Source organism: Apteryx mantelli, chromosome 1 (assembly GCF_036417845.1).
Source record: "Apteryx mantelli isolate bAptMan1 chromosome 1, bAptMan1.hap1, whole genome shotgun sequence".
Taxonomy (NCBI): Eukaryota; Metazoa; Chordata; class Aves; order Apterygiformes; family Apterygidae; genus Apteryx; species Apteryx mantelli.
In genome coordinates this window covers 93,767,076-93,779,326 of record NC_089978.1, presented here as the reverse complement: position 1 = coordinate 93,779,326, position 12,251 = coordinate 93,767,076, and the positions used below count along the sequence as shown (strand labels likewise).

General features: G+C 34.6%; 1 protein-coding gene across 1 annotated transcript in view; it reads left to right on the top strand.

Annotated features, from left to right (window-relative positions):
* The window catches only part of DMD (dystrophin), a 1,189,181-nt gene that overhangs the window by 392,778 nt on the left and 784,152 nt on the right, over nt 1-12,251 (top strand). The window contains exons 19-20 of the mRNA XM_067297573.1: nt 4,089-4,176; nt 11,659-11,900. Coding sequence (XP_067153674.1) covers nt 4,089-4,176; nt 11,659-11,900 — 330 coding nt within the window. The remainder of the gene's footprint in view (nt 1-4,088; nt 4,177-11,658; nt 11,901-12,251) is intronic.

Sequence of the window (12,251 nt, the reverse complement as noted above, 5' to 3'; positions counted from 1 at the left end):
AACTATATTTTACTTAAAACAGGCCCATCAATGACTTGGGCTGTTTTTGTTTCCTTTAAGCCATAATGTCAGGGGCCTTCATTATTGCATGTCCATATATATGAAGGGTCAGGTGGAGAAAATTAAAACTTACTAGGCAGAAAAACCCGTTTAATGAGAAGTCAGACTTGAGACTACACATCGGTAAACTCAAAACACTTTAAAAGGAGTTATGGGTAGCCAAGAAGCATCTGGAAATTCAAAATCAAAGGGAAACGTGTAAGAACCTGATGTAAGGAAAAATGTTAAATATCCTAGAGAATTAAATGTGTTCTCTTGGCATTCTCAAATGCCCAGTTCTCATTTGTTCATTATCCTTTAGTGACCTTTTCCAGACATGCTTTGTTGGGCCAGGATATTTGAAAGCTAAATCACTGTTAGAGCCAGTGATAATAATGTTGCCATCTCCTGCCCACAGGGGCAATTGATCAGTCTCACAAGAGGTTAGGGAATACTGTTACGCTACATCCTTCCACAGAGCTCACAAAGCAGGATTTTGATTTAATATGAATAGCAACTGAATGCCTTGGAACATCAGTGTGTCTAGGTTATTAAGTCATTTAATGCCAAATAAAATCTTAGGGTCAAATAAACCTCGCAGAATGTTGTGAAATTAGCCCATTAATGTTCAGCTGGCATTAGCAAAAGAAGAATTTTTAGTATCATTGAATTAAATATAATAATGTACAGTTAAAACTAGGTCATTATATATTTTTATTGCCAGTTACAAAATAGTCCGCAAAGAGAATTAATCCCCAGTTGAAAGAAACTCTGTAAATGTAACTTTTTCTCATTTTGTTGTATTTTTTCTTAAAAAATCTTTTACAAAAAAGAAGTGTAAAAAAGGAAAAATAGGTTTTTGGAAATATTTATAAATTTTGTAGTTTCAGCAACTTTCCATCAGATGTGTTGCAACTGCGGTGTACACCATCTAAAAGTTTCCACATGTCACAGACCTCCTCTTCAAACTTATCCCGGCCTGCTTGTATCATGAATGAACCTCAATCTAGAGTATTGCCCCAGTAAAGGAAATGAACGAAGCAGAGCTGAGGAGATAAATGAGAGGTGTTTCCAGGACTCCTACTCCATTCATTTCCAGGCACTTTACATTTCCTTATGGAAGTCCTTGCTCTGAGGAGCTTAGAAATCTAAGACGTTTGTGGGTTCAGCAAACCATTGAAGTGAGTACAGTGAAAAAGTGGAAGTAAGAAGGGTGAATTTTCTCTTTTCTCCCCAAATCAGGCAATTTGTCCCCAAATTTCTCTTTGTATGAGGACCAAGAGGACAGTCTTTTCTCCTTTGGCTAGCAGTATGTTTTGTATGTGTAATCATATGTCTTTCTGTAATCATTGCCTGACTGTTAGTCCTTCATTTTTATAATATATCCTAATTACACAAAAATGAATTGAGAAAAATAATGGACAGAAAGTTTGGTATATTTACTAAATGTGCCAAATATTTTATATTTATTTTAAGTGCTTCACATATAGTGCTCTTACTTCTGTCAGGACTTGGAAACATTAATCTTTTACTGGAGGTACAGAAATTTCTCCACATTTTTGTGGACACATGGTACATTACTGTACACTGAAGGGTTCAGTGCCACAGGCATCAATGTCATATCATTTTTATATTTCAAAAAGTTATTTTTGTATATTTCATGTTTTTTTATGATTCCTTTGTGTTCACTACTGTCACACTCATGATAATTACACATCTGGTGTTACAGACGGAGTAAGATTATTTTCAGTATATTTCAGTGTTTTTATGATTCCTTTGAGTTTTCTATAGTTAGACTCATGCTAATTACACCTGGCATTATAGACAGAGAAGGATTAATTAAGATTCCATAACTAATTTTGAAACTCTGCAGAGAATTAATAGAAAAGATCTTTTTGAAATTTGGAAAAATACTTAAATTGTGCAGTGGAATGTTAGAAGATTTTGACCTACAACAGCTACAAATGAATGATACAGTCATTTTTAACTCATTTGGATTAAACTTTGCAAAGTTTCCATGAGAATTTAGGAAGATAATAAATGGTATGCTTGTAAAATGCAAAATATTCCCATCCTTAATTCTTCTCTATATACCCTTTGTTTATATGTGTTATTTATACAAATTTATATCATCAAGTGTTCAAGGGAAGCTTTGACTTATTGTTAGAAGGACTGGCATTTAACCTTTTCTATATGCATGAATGGATGGCAGCTATAAGCAGGCTGTGGACATGTGCAAAGTTAACTGGAAATGCCTCTTTAAACTTCCAAGCTTCTCCTCGCCACCCATGAAAACCAGGGGCATTGTTCGTGTTCTTCTTGTATATGTGCCTTTTGTACAAATTTATTCCTCCTTCCCCAGTTTTATTCTCCTATGGATGTTTCAAAATTTTCATTCTTAGGCAAAGTAAGGAAAGTTCTCAAATTTTTTCCCCATTAAAACACTGGAATTATTTTCACTGGAAATTATTATAATTTTGCATGTTCAGTGTCTAGAAGTGAGTCCAATTTTGAATAAGCAAAGATTCATAATTTCAAACCTTTTGGCATAACTGATATTTCGGACTTTTTTATTGTATAAACGGTATGTCATCCTAACTGCAAAGCACAGAAATTTATTAAACTGAAGACATTACATTTAAAAAGTAATTCTAAGTGATTTTTTTAAAGGTATTTATATTTTCTTCCTCCCAAGTATACTAATCTATTTTAAAAGTAGCATTTTCAAATTTAAGGTTGTTCTACTAAATGCATTCTTAGACACCTACGTGAATGAGCTTATCTGTTTGACTTCTTTTCCAGTTGAAAGGAACCTTTTCACCTTAAGACTCAAGTCACACAGTGTATGCCTTTGCTGTAGAAATAAAAAGGTGATCAGCAAACTTAGGGTGGTCAGCCAGACTAAGAAGCTCTATCCAGGCTTTGTGTTATCCTCCCATACACGTCATATAGGATTTGTGGTGGCATATCTTTTTATATGTGTGTATGTGCTGAGATCAACTGAGGTACTCTTGAGTTGTGGGAGTACATGTTGGGCAGGATTTCTGGGAGGTATATGGTCTGTTTTATTTTTGGTATCAAATTGAGTATGGCCGTATGCTGCTTCTCCTGAACTAAACAAGGAATTTTGGGCTACTGACGCAGAGCTTCTAAATTACACCTAAAGAACTAAATTAGGCTAAAATCAGTGGTGTGACTTGAGAGTGTGAATTACAAGACAACATAGAAGGGCTGTCGGGTCTAAAATGATTTTACTTTCCATGTGTATTGTTACTAACCCAAATGAAATTAGAAACTTAGACTCCTACCACATCCTGTAGCTTTACCAGCTAGCCTGGGTTGACAGCATGCCTGAATGGGGGTGGGAGATTATTCAATATGGAAAGGTGAATGAGAGCGTTAGGGGCAATTTGTAACTCGAAGCCTGGGTTAATTCTGGAGCTGTCACTCCTATTTGGTGCCCTATATATAGATGCCTACTTTATATGTTATTACATATGTTAGATATTTTATACTTTAATATATATTTTACAGGGTTTTTTTTTTTTACCAATAAAAGAGTAAAATAAGCAGCCCAATGATATATGGGTTCATACTGCAGTGTGCCATGAAACCCTGTGATTTGCTTAGCATGCTCAATTCTTGCTGATATCAATAGGAATGGAGGGTGTGTTGCATGAGAAATGAGCAAATCTATTCCCCCACAACGAATTTCTGTTGAACATATATTTTTATTTTGAAATATTGGGCTTTGAATAGCTCTTAATTTGTATGTTTTATTTGTCTGTAAAGTACCAACATGTATCATTTGTCAAATCTATTGTGTTCTTAGTCTCGATTTATGTATTTGACTTTTATGGCTGATTTTTTTCCTAATGTTGTGTCCAGTGTTGTGTGATACTTGGTGCTTTGATTGTCAAATGGGGAGGCTAGCAGGGCAATGTGACAGGTTAAATGATCTCAAGAAATCAGAAGACATCCCTGAGATTAATTACTTTCTTCTTCAAAATCCCTCTATTGAAATACTCACCTTTCCTATCATGCTGCAGGCCATCCAGCGAGAAAAGCCTGAGAAGTACAGAAAACTGCAAGATGCCAGCAGATCAGCTGAGGCCCTGGTGGAACAGATGGTGAATGGTAATTACATGGGAGTTGATTTAGATAATCTTCTTGGGATTTGATAAACACACAAGTTCATATTTATCACAAGAATTATATTAGCAAATACTGTCTAAATGGAACAGTATAGTAACATTGCCTTATATTTCTTTATTATTTCTGAATGTTAAAGCAGTTAATTAAAAAAGAGAAAAAATCTTATAACTTTAGTACCTTGAAAAGAAATGTGTGTAAAATGTGTTCACAGTAATGAACTGTATATTAGCAATCTGTTCTGCATAGAGACTTAAGTTGTAATCTTATTTTCTGACTATGCTAAGCTTTTGAAGGTACATTAGCTTTTCTGAGTTATTTCAGAGAATGCTTTGAAGGCATTACTCTGAACAGTTTTTAAAAAGTGTTTTCTGACCTTTATTATATATACAATGTATATTTTGTAATATACATATTGCTGTAATATTTTGTATTATAGAAAAATATAAAATTTTACTGGGTTTTGGAAGAGGTTTTTGGAATTTGGCTTTTCAGATATAATAAATGTCAAATCTTATACAAGCTTTAAAAAAGAAAATTAGTTGTAAGTTTCCATTTTTATCATTGATTTTTCCAAAATTTTAATATTTTATCATGTCAATTTCTTGAACTTCTGGATACTTTTAAAGGAAAAAGAAAACTCAGAGATAGATGGAAGTAAAATTGTATGCCGTGTCATTGTTCTTTATATTAAAGAATGTCGATCTTTGCAATAAAATATTAAACATAGGCCAACATCTGTCATACTGAGATGCATACCAAGAAATATGGGTGTTGAATGCACTGATCTTCAGAATATATATTTTTAAGTTGTTATAATAAAGAATGCAGAATTTAAGTGCTAAGAATGAAGTGCTTAGGCTTTCAGATACTAACTAACCAAGCTAAACAAATTGGATGGAATCCATAGAGTATCTTGCTTATGTATAAAGGTGTAACATTTTAAAGGTGGCCACCCTGGCATTCAGTGGGTATTTAGCTACCGTCACACTCCTTTAATAACTATTTGCAAGGGTTCTCTTACCAGACTGGGTGAATAGTCTGAAAGGAGTTTGGTAAAATTTGCACTTTCTTTGAAATCATTTAGACAGCATTTTCCATGACTGATCATACACAAAATATCTGTAACTTTTTTGACATGCGTTCTGCCTGGGAGAATTGGTTGTGCAGGAGTATTTAAGGCAGTATTTCACAGTTGTGTGCTGACATATGAAGGTTGTTATTTTGGGTCAGATCTGTGTAGGGCACATTTAACAGTGTCCCACTCTTCCTTTGGCCACATGCAGACCTGCACCTTAAGAATTCCAACTCCAGTTTCATTAGTTTTAATTTGTACTTTCAGATGACCAATTTCTGTTTTAGTTGCAGAATACACTAGCACAATATATTACTTTTCTGGTACCTCACTACCTACCATGTCCAGTATCAAGTAGATTAACGTTTCCATCTTAAATATTCTGATGTGGTTTTAGCTCAGGGTTCTCTTTTTATTCTCCTTCAATCCAGGGATCCGTGCTTACAGCTGTTGTGGTCTTGATTGTGGCTAGAAGATGTGTGTATAAATTTTTCTGGTATTTCCCTAATTATGCCTCTTTTTAGAAAGCACATGTCTTTTCAGTTGTGATATGGACACAGGGTAGGCTAGCTAAATCAGCATAGCTAATCTGTTTCCTGTGAACTGCTGTGAACTCTAGATATCATGCAATGTATCTTGGCAACTTTGGTCGCAAGAATATTCTAGCAGGAATGACAGGTTAGGGACAGGTTAGGTGCCTATAAAAATTAAGTTTCCTTTTTTGTGATGGTTTTAGGGAAGAAACAATTCCTTTGGAAAGGGAAACAGCTCCTCCAGCCTTTAAGCCTAAAATGTTTATGGGACTTTCAGGTCCTCCACAGCTGCAAAGGCCATTTCAAGAATAGTGTATGAAATGGTTAAAAGCTTTCATCACGAGGTGAAAGTGGTAGCAAGTAGAATTAAATAATTAACATTAGCTGAGGAGAACTGTAAAATTATTTTAACAAAAATGTTGCCAATGCCATATCTTGCTAGATGTTTATCCAATTACACTTTGAGAGTAGAGGAAGTTAACTGCAATGTTCAGCCTTTAAACTTTTAAGTACAAGGAATTTTCTGTTTATCTTTTCTTCCAGTTCATTATGATCTTATGGAATTGCAAACAATGAGATTATATCTAAATTGTTATTGAACTAAAAGAAATGTTAAAAAGTAGCTCAACGTTAAACCTACATCTCAAACTATAATGAACATCAGCTTTATATTTTCCACAGTAATTCAGATAAGTTTCTTTAGTCTCCATATGGCTTGTTGAAATTTGTTTGGGACATACAGTCTTAGTCTCTTTGGGTTTTTTTGTTTTGATATTTGTTGATTTTCTGATCTCACTAAGAACAAAAGGAAAGAGTATAGCACAGGAAAGTTTGCTTACTGAATCTCTAAAATAGAGTTCAACAGAGCAGACTGACTATGCCTACATACCTTCCTCTTCTAATGCTGGAACTCTTTTTCATAGAGTGGGAAGGAACTGGAATTAAAGTGCATTCTTCTATCTGTGAGAGACACATGGTGTAACATGTAGAGGAGGGAAGATGTGTAAAGTTATCTTGAATGAAAACCTTTTTAACTTTTCGCAATCAGAATTTACAAACAGCAAATGATGTGATGCCATCATTTTTCTGTGTGGTATTTGCTTTAGGGAAACCATTCAGTGAAATAATTGATGATTGTCATGCATGTACAGTATAATCTGTAGTTAAAAGGTTGCAGTGGGCAAACAGACTTGAGGTGTAGATCAATTGTGATGTCCAAGGTCAAGTGATAACAATTTTGACTGCATTATCATTCTTTCTTTTTTACAGCAATTAGATCTGAACTAGTAATGATTAGACTCTTAAGATTTCAATTATACTTTCAATAAATCCTTGGCCTTACGGATAGGATGTGCTTCCTCTTTGCCCATAAACAAGATTTTGAGTGTAACAGATGAAAAGTACAAATGGTGAAGAGATCTGGTGCATTATAAGAGAGATGTTCGGAGTGATGGTGAATTTCATTACTAGATCATTTGTATTTATTTTCTTTTATTTTTACTGCTATGGGAGGGGGAATAAGTGAAAAATAGGATTCAAATTGTGGAGAAAAAGGGGTAATTTATATAGGGTTTCTTTTTTTGTTCTTTAGCACAGAGGAAAATATTCTGCGGACAGGTATTTGTATAGGACTGTATTCTTGTCTTACATAAATGCTTTCAGCTATAGTCAGCAAAAGGATTCTGCTCTAGAAAGAACTGTGGTCTTAGACACTACAGCTATTCTTATGTTCATAAGCATGTGTCTGTTGGGATAGTGCTGTAGGAATGTTGTTTCCCATCACAGGGGAAGTCACCATTTCTTTTGGTGGAAGACTTTTTACCCAAACACCCATCTTTGCCATGGGCCTTGCTCTGCTTCTCCTCATGCTTTTAAAGAAGCATACAAAGTCTGATTATCACAATTAATGAAAGTTTACATCTCCTCTTTTCCATTGTTCTTAACTAAAATAGAATAACAAATCTGCTTATGAAGCAGTGAAGCAGTTTAGGGGGTTGAGTGGACACTTGACTATTATAGTAGTTTGGAATAAAATAGGGCATCAAAATGGGTATTCAGAGACCTTTGATAGGCAGCATTAAAGTGAATACAAATGAATTTGTATTATATAAAACAATAATAAGTGTCACTGTTCTAAGGAGGAAATTTATTAACTTATTTCATTGTGAGTTACCATTTCACATATGGTTATGAGTCAAAAGCTATAAAAACACAGATAATATTACTTTATTCTATCATAGATCCATAGCAAATGATAAATGCACTTAATAAGTTATACTTCATATTAAATGGCAATTCCAAAGTACTTGCATGTAAGGTGCTGCACAATTAAAAATATTCAAACACAATTTGTTATGTGCAGTACACAAGGTAATAAAATTAATGGATGCACTTCAGGTAATGATCTGTTTCCTCTGAGTACAATATATTTATTCACTGATTATATCAGGAGCTTTTAGAATATTAAACATGAAAAGATTGTGAGCCATTGTTCCTAAAATAATAATGTTTTACCAGAGAATAGGTTTTATAGTGTTCCTTCACCCAGTTGTCAACTCTCGGTATATCTTGCTGCCATGAGTGAAACAGAGTAAGAGGATTCATGTTAATGTCATGAATGAAAAATGTTGGTTGATAAAGGTGCTAAAGATAATAAAGGAATCAATACTTGCCATGAAAATAAGTTTCAAATTCTTGATTTTTACCAATTATACCCTCATTGCATCAACTATCCAAATAGCTATTAATTTGTCATTTTAACTAAGAGAGAGGACTAACTCTTCAAAATAAGCCAGATGTGAAGATCTGGACAAGTTCCGATTCTGGATGGCTCAATTGATACACCAATTTGAATGGCATTGTGTAGAAACATTATTTAAATGAAAGCTAGAGAAATAAGAATTTAGTTAGTATACATGGCATATATATATTTTGGGCTGGGGCAAGAAATGTCTTTTTGTTATCTCTCTGATCATTTGACTTAGACTTTTATAGAAAAATTTATAAAGTACAGATAATTCATTATCTTGCATTCTTCTGAAAATGACATACAAACATCACATAGACAAATTTAGAGTCACCTGAGCTGTCTATGAATTAAGAGAGGTTTAAAGGTGCATCCCATGGAGATTTTCAGATAAGTCTTCATTTTGCCAGGGTATTGTGTCGCCTAGTGGAGGTGCACTTCTGCATTATCTTACTAGACACAGCTCTGCACCATTCCAGTCTTGTGCTTCCTGTTACTTCGGTTATGTGAGCAGCAAAAGCATTTCTTTGTTGGTCTCTGCGCTTCTGGAATCACATTTAGCCTCAAACTTTGGATACAAATTAAAGATATTTTCACATGTTTAAATGTTACATTGAGAGGGAAAGAGGAATATAAAGAAGAAAAGAGGATCTGAAGAATCTAGATTTTGATCTGAAACATAGTCTTCTCTGAAACCTTGAAAAAAGTGTTACAGGGAAAAGTATTACTACGTAAGGAGAATCCATGACTGTATCCTTCCCCTGGTAATCATAATCTTGTCTAAGAGTACTTTGGAGACTGTGACAGCTGAAAAGGGAAGAAGGGAGGGATAAATAAAAATGGTCTTTTAATCTCTTCTCTACCAAACTCTTAGGTAGTATCTGCCAGAGCTCAGTGGTAATCATGAACACAGTATCAAGGATGTCTGCTCTCTGTTATGAGTATACAGCATTTTCATATCCAGAGTCACAACTGGAAAGAAGCAATTGCTGAAATATAGCATAATTAAAAGCTTGTCTCCTATACATGTGTTTATTCTTGCTATTGGTGATATTCGGTATCTATTTGGGTGGTCATCTTTTTGTTTTTATTCAGACATGCTATGCCATTCAGCTTTATGCTGCCTCTTTACATATTGTTATATTTTAAATAGACATTAAACATTAAGAAAATGAAATTTTTATGCATGCCACATCTGCTGTTTTAAAAAAAAAGGAAGAAAAAAAGACCAGACCACTGATGTATTTTACTGTTTAAGATGTGCCAAAATACTGTTTACCGCCTTATGCTTTATAAGCTTCTTTTTATACCCTTGCTCAGCCACTAAACTGTGCCATCCAGTTTACAGCGTATAGTGTGAATATGTAGCTTCTGCAACCACAGCAATTGGCATTATATCTCAGTCAGGCTGGGCCTCCTATCTTTCTACATTTTTGCTTGTACTTGGTGGAATCATGTACAATTTGCATGGCTACGGCAATATCCCAGAAGCAGAACGTGTCCAGAGAACTGCTATCAGGCACTGCACAACTTGCTTCCAAGTGGGCAGTTTCCAAGGCACGCTGAACGGAGCAGCCCTGAGCTGAATCCACAATAGCATTTGCCAGAGGACTGTGGAGCTATGATCCCAGCCTATTGTTTAGCATGATTTACCATATAACATGCATTAGAGTCATTCCCTAGAAGTTTTAGTGTAATCTCAGATCACTTTAATATTTTGTTTAAGGCATTTAGCTATAGCTAGAATGCCATTTTCCAAGTTCTTCTCTCAACAATTGCAGATGAACTTCCCTATTTTGTATGCCTGATAAAGAAATTTTGCAGCAGATTGAGAGTACGGAATGCAAGCATAATATAAACCATATCACAGGCATGCCAAAAATCACATATATAAGACTGAAGTCTTTTTTTTTATTTGCATCTAAACTTGGTTTTAAGAAATACCAAAAAAAAGAAACCCTGAATTTGATTATTTTGATGAGAACATAGCTTTTGTTTTACTGGTTAAATAGTGCATATGACTCAATGATGACATTATTAAAAATGTGTTTAAACGTACAGTACTACTCTATTGTTTGAGAACTTTATTAATTTTGAAATCAGTATCAGTCCTATTACTATATGTATCATTACAAGTCATTCGAGTAAAAAGAGGTTAGGGGTTATATTTAAACTTTCCCTGAAAAATAAATTAGATGCTTATGTTAATATTATTTTGAACTTGACCTGAGTGCCAAAATTCTGAGAAATTATAACTGATATTACTGTAAGCCCTCTTGGTTCATCCTTGGTATGTATTGCCTTCTTCTCTTTCCACTGTATGTAGAACTCTTTTGCCTCTAATTAATTCTAAATAATTTTTTTGTCTGTAATAACCAAGGTCACTTTTCCTTTATGAACCTTAATTTAATAATGAACAATAAATGGAAATAGGCAACCTACATCAGACAAACCAACCCCTGGCTGAAAATAGCCAAATTGTCACATGGTTTCTTAACTCCCAGGCTTGGTTGAATGTCTCCTGATGGCCACTGTCAGAGACAGTGGACTGGCCTAGGTGGAAATCTGATCTGAGCAGTATGGTCATTCTTCAGGGCTTATGATTATTTTCTAAAATAGCATGTAACCCTAAACTTAAGAGTCGGATTATCAAAAACACCAAATAACTGAGGAACCTAGTTTCCATTCATTTGAAATTAGTCTTTTTTTATCTAGATCATTTGGACACTTAAAACCCCAACACTCCTAAGCATTAAAATCTACTCATAATCCAAAGTGTGTTCAGTATCCAACTGTCAGGCATTTTCTTATTTCTTACAGCAGTTTTAATTATCTTTATGTATTGTATCTCCACTTTCTGCTTTATTCCCATTCTGTTACCTTAATGCACTTTATAATTCATTCCCATAGCAACAAAAGTTCCCTGACAGCAACTTAAAACACTTTTGAAATGCTTTCTCCACTGATATGCAACATCTGTATGTTCAGGGCTGTTATTTGATGATAAATCATTATCTGGATTTATGAGCTCTCAGATACAGAAATTGAATTGTGAAATTATTTTTTTCTTTGTGATTTAGTTGTCTTTAAGTGTCAAACTTCTTTTCTTTTAGAGGGCCTTAGTGCTGATAATATCAGACAAGCCTCAGAGCAGCTGAAGAGTCGCTGGATTGAGTTCTGTCAGTTGCTGAGTGAAAGACTGGTATGGCTGGAGTATCAAAATAACATCATTGACTTCTACTCCCAGCTGCGGCAACTGGAGCAGACTGCAATTACTGCAGAAAACTGGCTGAAAGCACAACCCCCACCAGCAACAGATTCTGCGACAGTAAAAACACAATTGGAAAAGTGCAAGGTTAGAGAATTTTTTAAGTTTTTTGTTATATTGTGCTTCATATGGGTTCCAACAGTTGGCTAGATCATGGCAAACGCTATTTCAGTATAAAAGTGGAAAATGAACTTCTTATCTTTCCAAGATAAGTATTGACAATATATATTCCAGGAAAGGAAACAATGGTCAAAGTAAAGAGGCAATAGAACATAATATGTGGATATTTAAAACTCAGCCCCAAATATTTAGTTACTTAAAGATATTTAGATGCCTAAAGCTAGAGAACTAGGCACCTAAACAATTATTTTCTTCTGCAATGCTCTATTTCTTTGGCTCTTCATTAAGAAGCTGTTGCTTATCACCTCTGTTGTAATG